At 47.1% G+C, this 17,430-nt stretch overlaps 2 protein-coding genes across 5 annotated transcripts; one reads left to right on the top strand and one right to left on the bottom strand.

Annotated features, from left to right (window-relative positions):
* Positions 1-265: 265 nt before the first annotated feature.
* Positions 266-12,601, bottom strand: ZSWIM7 (zinc finger SWIM-type containing 7). Of its 3 annotated transcripts, none has more exons than XM_065694736.1 (6): positions 12,504-12,599; positions 11,937-12,034; positions 10,140-10,161; positions 6,494-6,596; positions 1,208-1,312; positions 266-567 (listed from the first exon to the last, which is right to left on the bottom strand). In XM_065694736.1, exons 1-6 carry the CDS (start codon positions 12,578-12,580, stop codon positions 451-453), a joined length of 522 nt encoding a protein of 173 aa, XP_065550808.1. In that variant the 5' UTR covers positions 12,581-12,599; the 3' UTR covers positions 266-450. The 3 variants fall into 3 exon arrangements, with proteins under 3 accessions (XP_065550808.1, XP_065550809.1, XP_065550807.1); XM_065694737.1 differs by lacking the exons at positions 266-567; positions 12,504-12,599 and adding exons at positions 599-787; positions 12,180-12,302; XM_065694735.1 differs by lacking the exon at positions 266-567 and adding an exon at positions 600-787 and having other exon boundaries at positions 12,504-12,601.
* TTC19 (tetratricopeptide repeat domain 19) lies at positions 12,584-16,507 on the top strand. Of its 2 annotated transcripts, XM_065694731.1 has the most exons (10): positions 12,584-12,805; positions 12,874-12,947; positions 13,050-13,160; positions 13,359-13,397; positions 13,904-13,960; positions 14,231-14,292; positions 14,822-14,916; positions 15,109-15,263; positions 15,561-15,723; positions 16,204-16,507. In XM_065694731.1, the coding sequence occupies exons 1-10, from the start codon at positions 12,622-12,624 to the stop codon at positions 16,335-16,337; spliced, it is 1,074 nt and encodes a 357-aa protein (XP_065550803.1). In that variant the 5' UTR covers positions 12,584-12,621; the 3' UTR covers positions 16,338-16,507. The 2 variants fall into 2 exon arrangements, with proteins under 2 accessions (XP_065550803.1, XP_065550804.1); XM_065694732.1 differs by lacking the exon at positions 13,050-13,160.
* Positions 16,508-17,430: the final 923 nt, after the last annotated feature.

Below are 17,430 nucleotides of genomic sequence, written 5' to 3'. Positions count from 1 at the left end.
GCTTCCAAAGATCATGTAGTAGAGTAAGCACAACAGAAACACCAGTCTCAAGATGCTGAGGAATCCTTGCCCTAATTCTTGGTACAGGTTTGACAGTGATGAATCAGAAATTGCAGCTACAGAAATTGTAGCTGTAAAAAAACAGGCTGTTTGTATCCCCACATCACAAGCATATAATATTACAGATTAGTTTAATATTACAGATTAGTTCAGCCATCTTCAAATACCCCAAGAATAGCCTAAAGAAATGAAGCTGAAGTCAACATAGGCTTCTTAACATTTATTAATTAATCTATCAATTCTAATGCTAATTAATGTCACACTTGGCTGCAGCACAGGAAGAAACCTACCAGCCATGATGAATATTTGACAGCCTTGTACATACAAAAATAGCCAGCAATACAGCTGGGAGGGTACACAGAAAGCACATCCACACGTGATACAAATCCTTCATCCTTCATCCTCTTCATCAGCCAGTAAGATGTTTATGAGCTGCTCCTCAGACACTGTTAGCTCCTGGCAGGCTCCCATGGCCTGACTGAGGTAGACAGCAAGTATATGTTTGCACTGCAAATAATAGCAAATAATAGCACAGCCAAGTTAACAGCAGGAGCTACGCAGGAATGTCAATGCCCTATCTGGAAGCTACAAAAATCCATCCTGGGCTAATGAAGTGCTTACCCCTCCCAGGAACGTGGTTCTCTCTTGGCACACCAAGCCCTGGCACAGGCTGGTGCTCCAGTTGGCTCTGGTCAGTTCTGCCATCAGGATAACATAATACAGGAATCTGACACACAACAAAGTGTTACTGGCCTCTGATGTTCTCCCCACAATTGCAGATCAATTGGTTACCCTGAGCTCTTCCTCACTGGCACCAGGTGAACATCAGCCACACCCCATGTGGCAATCCCATTAGTAGCAGTAGCCCTCATTCCAAGAGAGCAGGGATTATTCATCTCTGGAAAGTCAGAACAGTAATGCCTAAGTAAGAACAAAAGCCCTCTCTAGCCCTTGTAAAGCTGAGCTCCACCCAAATACCATGACTCCCAGCGGGCGGATGATGCAGTGGGTCAGGCAGAGCCTGCATGGCCAACTCAACACTCATGCATTTACTCCTTGGAAACTTCAGGCTGCTCAGGTTCAATGAGCAGAGCACAGCTTCTCCTCTGCTCCCTGTCCCAGCCCCAAGTTAAGGCAGACAACTTACCAGAAGGCTCTCACTCTTCTGCAATACAGAGAACCCAAAAGCAGGACATGTGCAGAAGTGGCAGGAACTATAGCAGGTGTAGAGTTTGCCTGAGCTCCCAAGAACCTGAAACAAAGGCAGATGGAGGGGGTGAAGTCAGAGGCAGCATTCACTTTCAATTTCCCTAACTCTTAGCCTGTGTCTGGACTGATGTCCCTTTTACAATGACTCACTGCATGCAGCTGGCAAGTGGGTGTCACAACACAAAAGTTGTCACAACACAATCCATCTAATCTTGAAGCTCCTCAGCTTTCTCTCCGCACCTCTCTCCCTACAGGCGAGGAGTGCTCCCGTATCTGCAGCAGACCTCAGCTCCAGTGACTTCCCTGCTGCTAAGAGATCAGGAAAAGGGCAGTGACACCAAGCACGTAGCCCTCTCCCCTGATCTCCCATAGCACAGCGAGCTGCCAGCCCCTCCAGGATAGATGAACATGATGAAAACTCTCGTCATAGAAAACCCGTTTGTGAATCCACCACAGGTCTGGGAGTGGAAGGAGAGCAGCAGTGAGCATTTGCAGTGAAGCCTTTTCTAACCAGCTCCAGTGCCTGATGGCTGCAAAAGCTCTTGCTGTTCTGCTCCCAGAGCAGCTGCAGCTATTGGAATCTAGTTTTGCCTGAATAAACAAAGTTGAGGTCTCCAGAGAAGAAGCGTGTCTGCTCCATCTCTGGTTTGGGAACAGCACTGCCTCCTTTTCCCACATGCTGTTCCTCTGTGAGGCTGGTACTGAGGCATATTCCCTCTGCACCATGGGCACAGGATGTGGGATATCAGGTGTGGGAAGCATTCACTTCCAGCATGGAGAGGCTGACAGGCAAGCTGTGAGCTGCTGGAGCTGACTGCGTGATACAGGAAAACCAGCCCATGGATTATTTCTCTTTTGGTTTCCTCAAGACTGAGAAATAGCTTTTAGAAAGCTACTTTGAGAGCCAACTGCTCTCCCCACTCCTACTGCAACGGAAGGGTCTGCAGGAGCAGAACACACAGACTTTCAAGCAGAAACTTGACTCAATAGCATAGACTTCACTAATGCTCTGAGGCCTAAACTGAGCGCACTCCATGGCTAAGATACAATTACCACAGGGTATTTGCCACGATGTGTCTCTTATCCTCCACAGCAAGTGCTTTGTGTCCGCTCTGTGGCCCTGACAGCTAGCACTAACTCTTCCTGGATATTCCAGAAAATGATGGGGATTTACATGGGTGTAATCACCAGCAGTGCCCTCCTCTGCAGACAAACCCTGGGCTCTGGTGGCACAAGACACTCCTCTCCCACACCAGGCTCTAGATTCTGATTGGGTTTGTGGTGCAAATACACCTACATCCAAAGATAAACACAAAGAAGTGAAAAGACAGGGGAGCTCTGCAGAATGCTGCTCCCCTCCAGGACACCCCTGGCACTCCTAAGTCCCTGCTGAGTAATGTCATCCATCCTGGTCCAGAGCTGCACTTGCAAAGGGTGCCTTCCCCTGTCCCCAGGAGCTCTCTCTGCCCTTGTTGCCTGACAGGTAACGTTTACAAGTTTAAGCTCTCCCACAGCAGCACCTATGCCTCCTAATCCCCCTTACTCCCAGCAGAATCAGGACACAAGACTCACATTCCCATTTCAGAATAAACCATCTTGTTTTCAGTCTGCCCTTTACTCTGCACCCTCCTTATACTCCAGGCTGAGTTTGTTTCACTTGTGATAAGTTTGTTTTTCTCTAGGCCCTTTGATTGTTTTTTCCAAGATGAAGGATTCCGATGGTGCCTTTCCTTCAGAAGTGTTTTGCTTTGAGGAGGTGGGGCAAGACATAGATACTGCCAGATTTGGCCTGAGTTTAGTGTTCCCCCGTCCTGACCTAGATGGCAAGAATGCATCTTCTGTTTAATAAGGCAGACTAAAATCCAAAGACCATGAGAAAAAGGTGCCTCTCTTTCTGCCAGCTGCAGCCAAGCCAGACACAGGGGTGCTCTCTCGGACCTGAGATGCTGTGAGATTTCCTTTCCCTTCCCTCCTTCCAAGCCTGGCACTTGCTGGCTGCACAGTGAGGAAAGATCACCTTGGTGGTGGTGCCCCTGCCAGTGTGTGGGGATGCAAGAGGCCAGCTGTGACAGCAGTTGCTAGGTGGTACACAGAGCTAGGCAGCACTACAGCCTGTGCCAGGACCTGGTGCTGAAATCTTTCACAGTGGGGCAGGCTGCCATACAGCTCTAGGAAATTAATTTAAAAAGACATAAAACAGCAGAACCCAATAAAAGTGCAGGATGTGAGCAGTGCAAGTGACACTTAGCAGGAGGGCTAAAGCACTGCCTCTCCCCCTGCTAATTGGCTTCCTTCTCACAGTATTTCTGCAGCTCAGGCATAGCTAATAGGTGAGCTGCTGCCTGCTCACCACTTGACACTTGACAGCTCCACCATCAGCCACATCCACCATCTCTGCAGCAGGTAAGAATTATTTATCCCTAACCTGGAGTTACAAGGGTTGGCTTTAGTCTGCAGCATGGGCAGGTGTCATACAACCCCTTCTAGGATGATTAACAACTCTGAGCTAACATCAGCACTTGAATACCCCATCAGTATTCATCGGCGCTACTCTATTACGTAGCAAAGGCATTAATGCCCAAGCATTAAATGACAAATCATAGGTTTCATTTGACTGATAGCTCTTTCTTCTCCCATCTCAGCTCCTGAGGGCAAGAGCTGCTTACACTACAGACTGCAGGCCTAGGGCCTGTCTGAGCAGAGCCATCTTCCCATGAAGCAGTATGTAAGATGTACTGGATGATATGGAACACAAACAGCATTTTAACCTGTGAAGTGTCAACACCTCAGGTTTGGCTATGACAACCCAAAGGGGTTTCACAGTAGGACCAGCCTCATGCCACCAACGAGAAGAGTTCTCCAGATCCAGCTGCAAGTGAGAGCACCACCTCACATTCCAGCTGAACCGCACCTGGGCGCAAACAGCAGATTTGCAAACACTTTCTGGGGAATGAGTGAAAGGGATGACTGTGCGTGTGTCCAGGCAGCTATGGCTGCCCCTCTCTCCCTACTGCACTGGGCATGCTTCCCTGCAGAGGGAGAAGTGCACACAGCTGGGATACATGTCTGCACCACACACACACACATAATGAAGAGCCAGGGACACTACCCAGCTACTCTTCAGTGCAGGATCCCACTCATTGTTTCAGTTTCTAGAGCCCCAGATTGTGTTCCTGTCACTGCTCCAGCCTGTGGCCTCAGGGGAGGCTCTGCTCTTTGTTTCTGCAGCTCAGACAGATGTGCTGAGAAAGAATTTCGCAATGGGACCAGCCTGACATCCCCAGAGAAAATATCTCTTCAGATTCCTCTGTTAATGAACTCAGCAGCAGAGCCTTAATCAGAAATCAAGCTCCACTAAAGAGGAATGCTGCTCGGAAGCACCCATGCACCTGCAGGCAGGGACTGCTTCCTGTAGGCTGCCTGTCATCTGGGAGGACACAGGCACAGACCCTGGGTGATGCAGAGGGGCTGCTCACATCATATCCACCAGCTACCAAGTGGGCTCAAGGCTGACCTTGTCCTATATTAACTCCTGGTGATCAGCCCTGACCTACCTGTCCAGGGGTTCCTTCTCTGCTGTAGCACATGTGTGTTCAGCAACAACCCTGCCCTGCCCAGAACAGGGTGTCAGGGCTGCATCCAGAACATCAAACCCCTTTGCATGCTTCTCTGAACTCCTCCATGTTTCATGAGGCTTCTACATCTAGGAGATGTATATTAAGCCTCTTCAGATGCAGACAACTTTGCCATACTGCAAAATGCTGTAAACATGTGAGCACACATTTAGGCTCCCTGGAAAGATCAGAGGCTCTAAGCAGTCCCTGTCGTCCTTCACACAAAAGGGTGCTAAGTGAAGGCTGTGTATTCCAGCCTGCAATGCTCTGCAAAGAGAATGTGACTATTTTCTGCCCATTGGCATATTGAGCTGAGCAACAGTAAAAAAGGAAAGGCCTTTAAGCACTGAATTATGAGGCAGCTGCTATCTCAGGGTCCTGGCAGCAGAGCTTTACCAAACACCCACAGGCAAGCCCTCAACTAAAATCAAAGGCTGTGTTCTTGGGCCCTGTATGTTTATGAATCATGCCTCTCTGGAGGGGCCAACGTCCTCTCCAAAGCCCCAGAAGTGATAAAGGCTCTATGTACAAATCAAGCAATGCAAGCTCTGATCATGTGAAAAATGTTTGTGTCATTACCCAGGCCTGGCTTTACAGCTCTTCTTTTACCCTAGATGACACCAAAGCATCTCAGCACCTCCAGGGAAGGAGGGAAGGCCCTTTGCAGGGAGGATATTTGGAAATATTCCTCTTCACTGCTACAACACTGAACAAAGAGATCACTGGTGTGTGGAAAAAGCACAGCACCAGGTTCAGTAGTGGAGGGGGTTGTGCTGTCTGAGGGGGTTAGTAGTGCTAAATAGTAGGAATTGGGTGCTTCTTCACCAAAATCTTATAAGCAGAGGATCCCACTGCTTTAGCTAGGGCACAGCACACAGTGTCTCTCTGATTCTGACCTGCTGTGGCTGCTCACTGGTGCTGAGGCATAGTAGAGCAAGAAATTGTGCATACAACAGAAAAGTCAGAAAGAAGTATCAATGGCTTCTCTCCTCACCTAATGAGCCTCAGCTCCATCTCCAGTCCTGTGCTGTAAGAAGTTTGATCTTTAGGGCTAAAGTGAGCTCTTCTCCCTAAAATGCCATTTTATGAAGATGTTTCTGTGATTCACAGACTTGGCAACAGTGAATTAGTATGAAACCCACGGATTTGGCCTACACTGCTTCCTCCAAGGCAGCAAGGATCCTGTTGTCAAGCAGAGGTCAAGAATGTTCAGGACACTGTGGATCTGGAGTGCAACAGGGAAAGAAATGCAGTGATGGCAGATAACACTCCATTGCGTAGTTTGTCAAGAGGAAGGACTGCCTTTGCTGGGTGGGATGGAAGTAATAAAGCAAAATTAGCAATTCCTGGAAAACTTCCTCTGACCATGAAACCCACAAACATGTAAAAAATTATCTTTGACTGGCTGGGAGCCACAAAGAAAATGGTAATGTACAAGGCTGTTCTAATTCATGGCTAATGCTTTCCAGTATCACTTCAGGAGTTTGTAAAACACTGATATTCTCTCTGTGTTTATCCAAGTGCTCTTCCACATACTGCAAGTTAGCAAAATATTGGCTCATATGTCAACTGTAAGCCATCAGAAAGTGAGACTGAAGAGGAGCATGTACCTGGTATGCAGTCCTTCCACTGGGGGATGTGACACGGGTGACAGAACGCTGATCCACCAGATCCAAAGCTGGGACAGCACATGGGCCAAATATGAACTTCAGCCTGCAAGAGAAAGTGTTTCTAGTAGGGTCACACCACAAAAGGAGATCACTTGGCTTAGCCTTATCATAGGATACAGCCCTATGGCGTCCAGAAAGCCTGTAGCCAAAGGTTCCCATCGCCCCCAAAACCCCACCAGTTACAGCTCCATTGATTATGCTACCAAGCAATGAAGAGTATTTGTCATTCTCAGCTCTGCTTCGTTTCACTAAATGACCATTAATCCCTGCCCTGTCCCTCCGAGGACACCCCAGGACTCAGTTCTTAAGGACAGCCTCTATCCTGCAGGCTATTCAGACCTGGGTTTTGATATTCTTAAGATAACTTCCAAATTTCCAAGCTGCTCATAAACAGTCCCACATTTCTTTGCAAAATCCCACTCAGATTTAATTACATGACATTTTAAAGATTTTTCTTATACAGGACATTACATCTTGTGTGTTTCTTCTTCAGTACTATGACCCAAACACTATTCTGGCTGTCTGCTGCACAAACAGGACATGAAGTGGTTCCTGTCCTGAACTAAAATGAGACAAAGTGCATCAGAGACACAGAAGTGAGTCTTTAGTCAGTCTCTATGACTGTGACACAGCGTTAGCCATGTAGGCAAGAAGGTATCTTTGAGCAGCATTTCTGGCTTGACAGTCACTTTAGAGATCACTCATTACTGAAAAGGGAGGGTAGGTGAAATAAGAGCCACAGGTTGTCCTTACAGTGATCTGAGCAGCCTTTTTGTTAGTATTCCCATAGTTCTTCCGATGCAAATTCTGTGCAGACAGAGCACTGGAGATTTACCAATTTATCACACAGTGAATCTAGACTCTAAAACTGGAAACTCTGCTTCTGCCCAGCACTCTAAATACACTAGGTCTTCTTTAAGGGAAACTGTACCTCTGGCAACAAAAGCAAGACATGCTGGAAAAGAGAAGATGCAGGAAGGAAATCCTGGGGGATGCATGGTGCTGCGATTAAAGGCAACAGGCAGTGTCACACACCCAGCCCAGTTATCCCTATTGCAGTAAACTGTCACATGAGGACAATGAGCATAAACAGGGGTTTTAGTGGGGGCAGCATCAGGTAAACGAGCACATGGAGCCAGACTCACTAATTCTAAGGGGGCAAAGGGGCTCGTGCTCTGGGACACCTTAATTGTACACACAGGCTGTCCTGGATGAGTTGCCCTGGATGAGATTATTGATCAGTTGGTCTTGAATCCCACCTCCAGCCATGGCCCACACATCGTGCTTCACAGCAAAGACAGAGCAAGTATGATACGTAGCTCCTTGAGCAACAGGAAATGTAGCAGCAGGGCTCCTTCCTCATCCCAGGGAAACTGGTTTAAACCCCAGGGAACGAATGAATCATTTGCAGTGATTGCATCTCCTCTATCACAACAAAGGTCTAAATTATTCTTTCTCTACCCACCAAACTGCATCAATAGAAAGCTAAAGACTGTCAGGGAAATACTTAAGACACTCCACTGCACATGACGCCACTGGATAGTGGTAGTTTTACATCTGTAATCCAGCTTCCAGCAGGGCTCAGAGACAGCAAATTTATTTCAGATAAAACCCAGGGACAGCACATCCCTTATGTCACTACATCCTCCCAAATCCACTTTCCTTTTCCTTTCTTTCCAAGCAGGCACATCACCATGCAGGGATGCACTACTGCACAGGCTTCATGGATCAGAGAGTGCCTGGGGTGCAGAAAAGACAAGGTTGGCCAGGTTTGCTCAGGTATATGTTTGCTTCCTCCAAAACATTGCCTTTACACAACTATCTCCTCAGCCTTGGTGCTGCACATCCTGGCAAGGAGTTCTTTATATCCTGCTGGTGCTGTTGCAATATATAAGCTCTATGTCAAATATGGACATTGGTACTTGTAAGCCTATTGTCCAGACAGCTCATAGACTTAAAAGTTATTCTAGACTTGTATACCCAGATGGTCTGAATGTGTCCCAAAGAGCTCAGGGGCAACTCAGTTAACTTTACAGACCTTTTATCCGCTGAGAAAAATCTGTGTAGTCGAGATTAGTTACAAGGATAAACAAAAAGAAAATCAGCAGTGATGAAAAGATAGCACAAAACATAAGCAAGAGAACAAAAGAAAGCAGAGGAACATTTCCAACTCCAGTGAAGACACAAAGAGCCAAGGCAGAGCCCTGGCGTCTCAGCAGCATGGCTGACCTATGTGTCTGAGTCAATCTCATTGATAACAAGCCAAGCAGACAGACTTATTCCAGGAAGACCAAACTTCAGTTGCACAAACTCAAGGCAATAAGGATTGGCTTCATCTAAGGACTGAGAGGAGGTGGGTGGGGGAACACTCAACGTAAGACATTCCTTAATGATTAGGTTTGGGACTATAAGGGGGCTGAGTTTAATGAGTTTCAGTAACTCTTTCAAATTTTGGGAATTCTTTTTCCATATACATAATTCTGTCAGTCTAACAGGAAATAAATAAGGGAATGCCCAAAGGAAATTCAAAGACTTCAGAGATTTGGAAAACATTCAGAAATTAAATCAGAATTACTTCTGAGCTGCTGGTCATGGGGGATGAAAATCTGACTGCCAAGAGTTACCACCCAACCACTATTAAATTTAACATGGGAATTTCTTTCCTCCTTTTTTCTTTTATGACAGAAAGGAAACAAAAAGTTAAGAGAGTTGTCAAATATAATCCTACCCTTCAAAGGCCATTGTGGTCCTAGAAGTGGAAGCCAACATGCATACCTTTCACAATTGTTATGTTAGGTAACTTTAGACTCAGATATAGTAAGGCCTGAAGGATTCTTGGTGATCTCTTCTGGCTCAATTACAGGCAGGCAGGAACACAAAGTTAAAGATGAATCTGAAAAGCCTTTCTTACTGTGATAGGGCCTTTTCTCTACCTTCAATAGCAACTAGTGATGGTCTATAGAAGTTGTGAACCTTGGTTCTTTTAGGAGACTGCTTGGAAATGACTGAAATACTCCCAAGCTTCTATCAACACCAGGGTGACGAAGCTGACCTGAAACCTCTTCTAAACAGAAGAAAACTCTCAGGGTAATCTTCAGTTAACAATTCCCTTGTGCAGAGAGATGATTATGTTCACTTCTCCCTTTCTATCACACATGCCCATGACTCAGATGGAAGAAGGGATCTCAGGATGTTGCTGTGCTCACAGTGATATGAACACAGTGGAGACGCAGCACTCCAGCAGCATGAATCACTCTGAAACATAGTCCACTCTCACAAGAAAACTCATCCCAGATGTGAGGGTGGACTCAGAGCTCAGGTTAAACATTCCATGTTTCTGCATGTTTAATCCACCCAAATTAGAGCAAGTCATTACAGGAGATTCAGCAATACAGAGAATTTCATGAATCTCTGGAAAAATCCTTGAAATTGTCTCTTTGGACCTTCATTTCCACTACTGCATAGCAACTCTGCATGAGAAACACGTACTGGTCAACACAGGAAAAAAAGTGGTATTATGAGAGCAGATTATCAACTACCTTTTAGCAGGACACTTGGGACAAGAGCTGAAGCAAAGGATACTCACCCCAGCAGCAGGTCATCAGGGACTGCAACAAAAAGAAAACGGAAGTATGATTTAGCTGAACTTCCCCACTGTGAGAGGCATTGATATCACAGGCAGGCTGGGGTCTCCCTAATGTGCCCCCTGAGGCCACACAGGACTGCGGTACTCTAGCCATCCTCTCCAGCCATCGAAAAACAAGGAGCAGCAAAATGATCAGTTATGGTAGTACTAAAGCATGTACCAATTACAGCAAACAGAACCACACGGATTAATTTTCAAAAGAAATGCAGAATCCCAAATCTCCCTACTTTTGTAATATCCTACTTTTAAAAGTATGCAAGAAAAGGCATAGGGCCTCAACATCTTACTCTGCTGCTTTAAGAAGTTGGTTAAAAATACATATATATTAGTTTCCCTGAAACTGTCTTGGCATGAGTTGAGAACTCTGGCATCAAGTCTTTAAAAATGTTGTTCTTTTCTCAGCACAGTCTTGCAGGGCGCCACTAGTTTATAGCTTTTAATACAGCCACAGAAACACAATGTCTTCGCTTATTGGAACTTCTTGTTAAGATGGAAAGTTACACTTAGGAAAATTTGTTTGTTGCAGTTTAGGCACTGCTCACCCAATCCGATCTTTCTGTTATCACTAATAGGACCCAGTGTACTGTGTCTCTGTATTCCAGTGGAAGACTGGGACTTCTGACTTTAAAATCCTTTGTTCCAACAATTCAAGGTATTATCTATGATTTGAGCTTTTGGTTTGACTTTACCAGCTTTATTCTAGTTTAATACTCCAAAATGACCGATCAGTTTGTTTCTGCAGTTATGTCTCAGTGTATGTCTTAGCACTATTTCGCTTTAAGGAGAAGTGTGCCTTAAAATAATGTTGACCTTTTTTTTTTCCCCTCCTAGTTTACAACAGGATTTATAAGGCTCTTCTAAAAATTTACATGCAGATTTTGGATCTACTCTAACCTGACAGGAGCCATACTGCAAGCATGTCAAAAAGGTGTCAATGTGGTCACTCTGCCAGTTTAGACATTAAATCTCTGCTCATTCCCCACTCACATGTAGTGCTCAGACCTCTCTTAACGTTTATTTGCTTGGTTTTAGTGCATTTAAAAACACTCCCTTCCTTAGGAAGAGCCATTCTGCACTACTTATCATGCAAAGACAAAGAGTAATATTCTTTCAGCACAGATTACAGAACTACTTTAGTAATCCGAAGCGCAATGAAGGTAATTGTTCTTATCTACCTGTCAGAATTGGCCCCTATCTAACTGCTGGTTTCTGCTTGCTTCATTCAAGCATTCTTGTTCTCTGTTCTGGCTCACTAACACCACACCCTCTGCCGGTCAGTCATGAAACATCATCGTTTCTATGAAGGTTTCCCTTTCAACTCTCGTTTTGAAATCAGTGAGTCTATAAAAACAGCAGGACACAGGCACAACAAAATGCCTGCCTAGAAATATGTAAAGCATCATCCCTTGAATGCAACCACTTGCACTACAAACTCGAAGCAAGCAGTATCTTGAATGTAGGTACCACATTTAAAAACGTGTTCAAACTGGTCTGATTTCCAAAAGGGCCTGACTTTGAGAAGGGGGCTACTCCTCATTATCTGTGTTTCAAACCTCTTTGTGCTATCTCCACACAGGGACTACTGGAAACACCCAATATAACCTCCAGCTCCTGAAGGTGAAGGCCACCCAGTAGGCTGGAGATGGGAACCAGGGGATGCCAACAACCCTCACCGCTCACTGAAGGTTATGCCTGGCACACCGCCTGCTGGGATGGTTCTGGTTTTTATTTACGTACCGTGTGAGGTCTCCTTAAAAGCCTTTTTGATCTCTTTCAAAAGCTCTTCTGCTACTGCCGGCAGGGTACTGTCCATCTCATCGGCTCTGGCCTCCTGACTGGAGGGAAGGCAGAAGAGAACAGTGGGAATCATTACACTGCAGATACCATACACCAGGACAGGTTAACTGGGCACCACTACCTCCCAACCCTGCAATGAGGCCAAAAGCATCTCCACCACCATTTGAAAAGTGTTTTTCACACCTTCTCAGAACAAAGGGTTTCTCCACAACACAAGGGTGTTTCTCAGACCCCACCACGAGTGAACACACCCCGTGGAAGCGGCCGGGGGGACAGCTGGCAACAGAGACAAGCTCTGGCTCTGGCTCTGGCTCTGGCCCTGGCCCGGGCCGCTGCCCGCTGATCTTTCACGGAAGGGCCGGCAGCCTCCAGGCGCCAGCAGCGGGAGTCCAGCCGGCACCGCCACTCCCCGCCGCGGTCCCCGGGGGCTCCCTCGTTACGGCGGAGCCGCGTCGGAGCTATTTAGAGCGTCCGGTCCTGGGGCAGCGGCCCTGGGGCCAGGCCTACCTGTACCCGCACCGCCATGAAGCCACGTCTCCATAGCGACAGGCGCCCTTTGCCCCACGTGACGCAGAGCCGCACATCACGTGGCTAGTGCGAGCTCTTAAAGGGCCCGCGGGGCACGATGCTGGCGGCGGCGCTGCCGCGGGCCCTGGGTCGCTTGTCCGCCCTCCGCTACCCGGCGGGGCTCCGGCCGCCCCGGGCCGTCTGGCGCGGCGGGGCCCGCGGGGAAGAGGGCAGCGGCAGGACGGGGTTTGCGCGGCGGCGATGGGCCCGGCCGGTCGGAGGTGCCCTGGGCTTCCTGGGAGGTGAGGCTGGCCTCGGGCTGCGGGCCGCGGCGGTGTGTGGCCGGGTGGCGGTCACCTTCGGCCCGCAGCCTTCTCCCTCTTCCCCAGGGACGCTGAGGAGGACGGCGAGGACGCCATTATCCTCCTGCTGAAGAGAGCCAAGGTGAGGCGCCGTCCCCCGCAGGGCCGCGGGCATGGCGGGTGATAGCTCAGCGGGGGGCCCGGCCCGTGAGCTGTCCCCCGGCTTTGCCCTGTGTCTCCTCAGCTCAGCGTCATGAAGGGTGAGCTGGGGGAGGCCGAGAAGCTTCTGCACGAAGCCCTGCGGCTGTCGCACCAGTCGGATAACAGGAAAGCCATTATCTACACCTACAGCATGGTGAGGCTCGGGGAGCTGGCAGGGACCACCCTGTGTAGTGTCTGGTTCACGTTGGAAGATGCTGTGGGGCTCTGAGTTCCCTTCGGGGTGTAGTTCTGGGGCTGCGGTGGAGCTGTAGGTAGAAGGAAAAGCAGTTGTACTTAGTGAGGCAAGGCTCTGCAGTCTTTGTGGAGCTTCAGCACTATCTGTCTCTTCCAGATGGCAAACGTGGCCTTCATGCAGGGACAGCTGGATAATGTGAGTAACTATGATTTTTACCCTCTGAATTTTGAGGCTGACATCATGTGCAGGGGCTGAGTTGTGAGGCAGGGGCCTCCCTGCAAAAAGCAGTGATCTGCCTTGGAACTGCAGTGCTGTAGAGCATGTTCTGCCAAGAAAAATGCTTTTGCAGATAGTTTCTGAGCTCCAGCATGGTGCTGAAGGAAGGGAATACTTCTTACTGTCAAATGCCACAGTGAAGCACTTAGATGACTGTCCCAAGATAAACCTGGGAAAGCTCTGAAGGCACAAAGATGTGCTGTACTCACGGCTGATGTAGCAATCCTAAAGTAGAAACTGAAGGGACCTGCTAGTTGTTAGTATGTTGGTCTCTGGTTAGCTTTTCACTTCTACCTAATTTTGATGTACAATGTAAATGCCACAAACTGTAAGCCAGGTTTTTCCCAGTAGCCTGCCTTTGTAAAGGTTAGAGATCTTTTAAGTGCCATCATTCCCCAATGTTCTCTTCCAAATTCTCATTTCAGGCAGAAAAGCTCTACAAAGCAAGTATGAGCTATTTGCTCTCAGGGGACACGAAAGAGGTATGTTCTTCTGATAAAGGCTTTCAGCTGGAAGTTTTAACAGTGGTGCGTGTCTCTTTGGTCTATTTCTTGTGCTGTAATACCTCCTACTGGAAACTGGCAATACTAGCTATGAGCTTGCTGGCTTCTCAGGAACTTCCTTTAATGGATGGTAGCTCTGGAGAGAACAGGATGGGGATTTTTAAGGTCTAAACTTGTACTCTGACAAAGTAATGTTTCTACTGGGGAGTGCAAAAAGAATAACAGTTGCATTGTGTCCCCTCCTGGCAGGATGACAATGCAATCCTTGAGATGTCCCTCAAGCTGGCCAGTATCTATGCTGCTCAGAAACAGTGAGTTCCTTGCTAAAGGCATCTTTTGCTTTCATCTAAGCTTCAGAGTGACAGTGGTATCAGAGAATAGAGTGCCTGAGGAAGCTTTGATGTGACAAGATGCCATCAGCATAAAGGTTCCCACAGGCATGGTATTTGCCTACTCACAGTCCTGTAGCTATGTAGCTACATGTAGTCATGTAGCAGGGTTTGCTACAGATTGCTGTTAGGACCTGCCCAGCTTAGGGCAGAAGTAGGCAGAGAAACATCACTTAAAAGACTTCTTTCCTGTGAGGTGTGGATTTGAAGCAGTTGGTGGCTGGTAACTTGTAGTTTGGTTTTTCAGTAGTGCATTGGGCACAGGTTGCCTTAGCTGGCCTTGTCTGGGGGGAAGAGGGGCCCTTTCCACCTCTGCACAGAGGGCAAAAAGGGTCCTGTGAAGAGGAAAAGTTGTCTTGCAGGCCCTGTAGAATGAGGGATTGAAGGTGTTCACCTCCGTCCCTTGAGGGATGGAAGGAACTTTGCTTTGCTCAGTTGCTGCACTTTGCAGGCACAAATTAGCCCTGGCTGGCTATGAGTTCTGCATCCTGACCTTAGAGGAGAAGATTGCCAAGCAGAAGGACTTGCCTGAGGATGTCTTACCAGGTAGGACTGCCTTGTCTGCCAAAGGCTTCTCCTTATCTTTTCTCCATTCCCCATGTTTCTTTCCATATTGCCTAAGCACCATCTTCATGTCAATCCATTGTCTTCACACTGCACGAGTTTCCTGCTCTTGTAGGATGGAGACTCATGCTTGATCTTTTAGAAGTGATCACTTCCACTCCTCTCTATTTGCAGCTGAAGAAAAGGCCAATACCCGTCTCTTGCTTGGGATGAGCCTAGACTCCTATGCTCGCTATCTCCTAAACATTAACCAGCTCCCAGCGGCCCAAAAAATGTATGAGAAGGCTCTGCAGATATCAAAAGATGTTCAGGGAGAGACTCATGCACAGGTGACTTGTATAATGGACTATTAGGGAAAGAAACCTAAGCTCGCAGGGAATGAGGCAGCCTTAAAAGCAGATTTGCTGATATCAACCATACATAGCACTAAATTGGGATCTGCTTTCTTGCCAGGAAGAATGAGCATGCAGCATGTTAATATAGAAATACAAGACATTTTCTTACTGAAAGCTTCTCTGGGAAATACTGCTTTTACTAGTGCGATGCAAGTATGACAGTGGTGCTTGTGATGCCCCAGACCTCTACACAGGTCTTGCTCTGAGGTTTCCTTTTCTGTCCTGATGCAGACTGTGGTCCTGATGAGCGACTTGGCGACTGTACTGGATGCCCAGGGTCACCACGATGAGGCATACTCCTATGTGAAGAGGGCAGCAGAGCTGGCAAAGGAAACTCAACACCCTGAGGAGCACATGGTGCTGAACAATCTGGCAGCAATTCTGATGCACAAAAGTAGGTAGATAAATGTCTGGCTTCTGTCACTGTGCTTGTGCTGACTGCGGACACCTGTATTGTAGGATCAAAGTACAGTGTTATTTTTGTGTTGCTATCTGTAGTTCAAGCAGCAGGTCTGCTGACTTTGTGTAGCAACCTGTGTGGTGGTCAAATGGAATTCAGCTGCTGAAGGATCCTGTCCATGATAAATGCAGTACTGGTGCATCTGACTCAAAAGGTTGCCAAGGGATCTTGTTTCCTGTGTCCTGTATGTGCAGTAACTGGTTCCAGAGGAAGAGAAGACATGCTGGAGACTTGCTTCAGCATTAAAATTTCTTAGAAACAGCACTTTGTTCCATCATCATTGCTGCTGTCTTGCTCTCATAATTGGCACCCAGTGCTGGATGTTTTGTGAACCTCCCTAGTTCTTGATGTGTTCCAGTAGTCTTTGCTTGTCCTTTGGGACTTCGAAAATGCCTCTTTTTCCTCCTGATACAGAGGACTTTCTGCAAGCAAAACAAGTGTACAAAGAAGCTCTCAAGCAGGCACAACAGAAGGGAGATGTTGCTTCTGTTCAGCATATCCAGGAAGAACTAGCTGAGCTGGCTAAGAGGAGAAAGGACTCCAAGTAAGCTTGGCCACAGAGTCCAACCATGAGGTGGCCAACAGCAGCAAGGGCTGGTCAGTACAAGCAGCCTTGGTGCAGTGCTCCAGGGGAACAGCAAGGAGTTTAAGGACTACAGAACAAGAAGGGCTGCTATTACCTAACAACTTAGCCTAAAATAAAGTTGTGAAATCCTAACTGTGTAGATTTGTGGTGTAGTCTATGGTTAGTAAGCTGCTATGCTAGTGATTTGACTTGGTCTGGACTGGGAGCAAAGCACAAGTCCAGCCTGGTATTAATACTGGTACTCCAGACTGTTCACAGAGGTATTCAGTTTCAAAACATAGCTGTACTATGTTTCGTAACTAGCTTAAGTCACAAAAAAGAACAGGCATGAATTGTCTCACTCTGCATGCTGGCTACCACAGCAGGGTGTGCTTGTGTCAGTGCTGCAATTCAGTGTTTATGAATTTCAGTAGAGCATTTCCCAGGCTATACCTGTACTATGACAGAGCTGTACCTTCAGGTCCTTTTCAACCAGGTTGCCTGAAGATCAAATGTTTTTCTTCAAAGCATTTAGCATCCAAAGATAGAACATGTGCTCTGTTAGGAGGGGTCAGACTATGTTATCAGGCAGAGCTGTTGTCAGAAATGAATCACTCTGCCACCTTACACCAGTCCAAGAGCACAGTGAGTGCCAAACCTGGCCTCATCTCCTGGATAGGTCAGTGCTAGAATGGTGAGCCTCCTGGTGGAAAAGGTGGTATGTACAAACCATCAGGTCTGTGAACTACACGTGATTCTAAAATGAACAACCCACTCATACAACAGAATGTTTCAGTTCTGTCCTGCAGGGAAGCCTAATGTTAAAGGAGAATTAAACCAGAAGACAGCAAATCTGTATTTAGCTAGGATGGAACAGAACTAACTAATTTTGTTACTAACCAAGCATTAATTTAACTGCTCATTTGTAAGAACTTCAGCTGGTTGGTACAACCCTTAATGTTAATTGCATTATCATTAGTTTACTTACAGTAGCATTAGTGGCTTCAGCTCTGTTTAACTTTGAGCTAAGAGGCAGCACGCAGATTTTCCAGAGCAGATGTTCATTGAAGCTGGAA

The sequence above is a fragment of the Lathamus discolor genome, chromosome 14 (assembly GCF_037157495.1).
Source record: "Lathamus discolor isolate bLatDis1 chromosome 14, bLatDis1.hap1, whole genome shotgun sequence".
In the NCBI taxonomy this organism is placed as follows: domain Eukaryota; kingdom Metazoa; phylum Chordata; class Aves; order Psittaciformes; family Psittacidae; genus Lathamus; species Lathamus discolor.
The sequence above is the reverse complement of the archived record's forward strand: the minus strand, read 5'-3'. Positions and strand labels throughout refer to the sequence as shown.

Excerpts from the sequence above, each read along its gene's own strand:
- ZSWIM7 (XM_065694735.1), bottom strand. The coding sequence starts at position 12,580 with ATGTGCGGCTCTGCGTCACGTGGGGCAAAGGGCGCCTGTCGCTATGGA. Across the intron at positions 12,035-12,503 it reads TCATGGCGGTGCGGGTACAG|TCAGGAGGCCAGAGCCGATG; the intron begins GTAGGCCTGGCC and ends CCTTCCCTCCAG. Across the intron at positions 6,597-10,139 it reads CCTGATGACCTGCTGCTGGG|GCTGAAGTTCATATTTGGCC; the intron begins GTGAGTATCCTT and ends TTTCTCTTGCAG.
- TTC19 (XM_065694731.1), top strand. The coding sequence starts at position 12,622 with ATGCTGGCGGCGGCGCTGCCGCGGGCCCTGGGTCGCTTGTCCGCCCTC. Across the intron at positions 13,961-14,230 it reads TCTCAGGGGACACGAAAGAG|GATGACAATGCAATCCTTGA; the intron begins GTATGTTCTTCT and ends CCCTCCTGGCAG. Across the intron at positions 15,264-15,560 it reads AGGGAGAGACTCATGCACAG|ACTGTGGTCCTGATGAGCGA; the intron begins GTGACTTGTATA and ends GTCCTGATGCAG.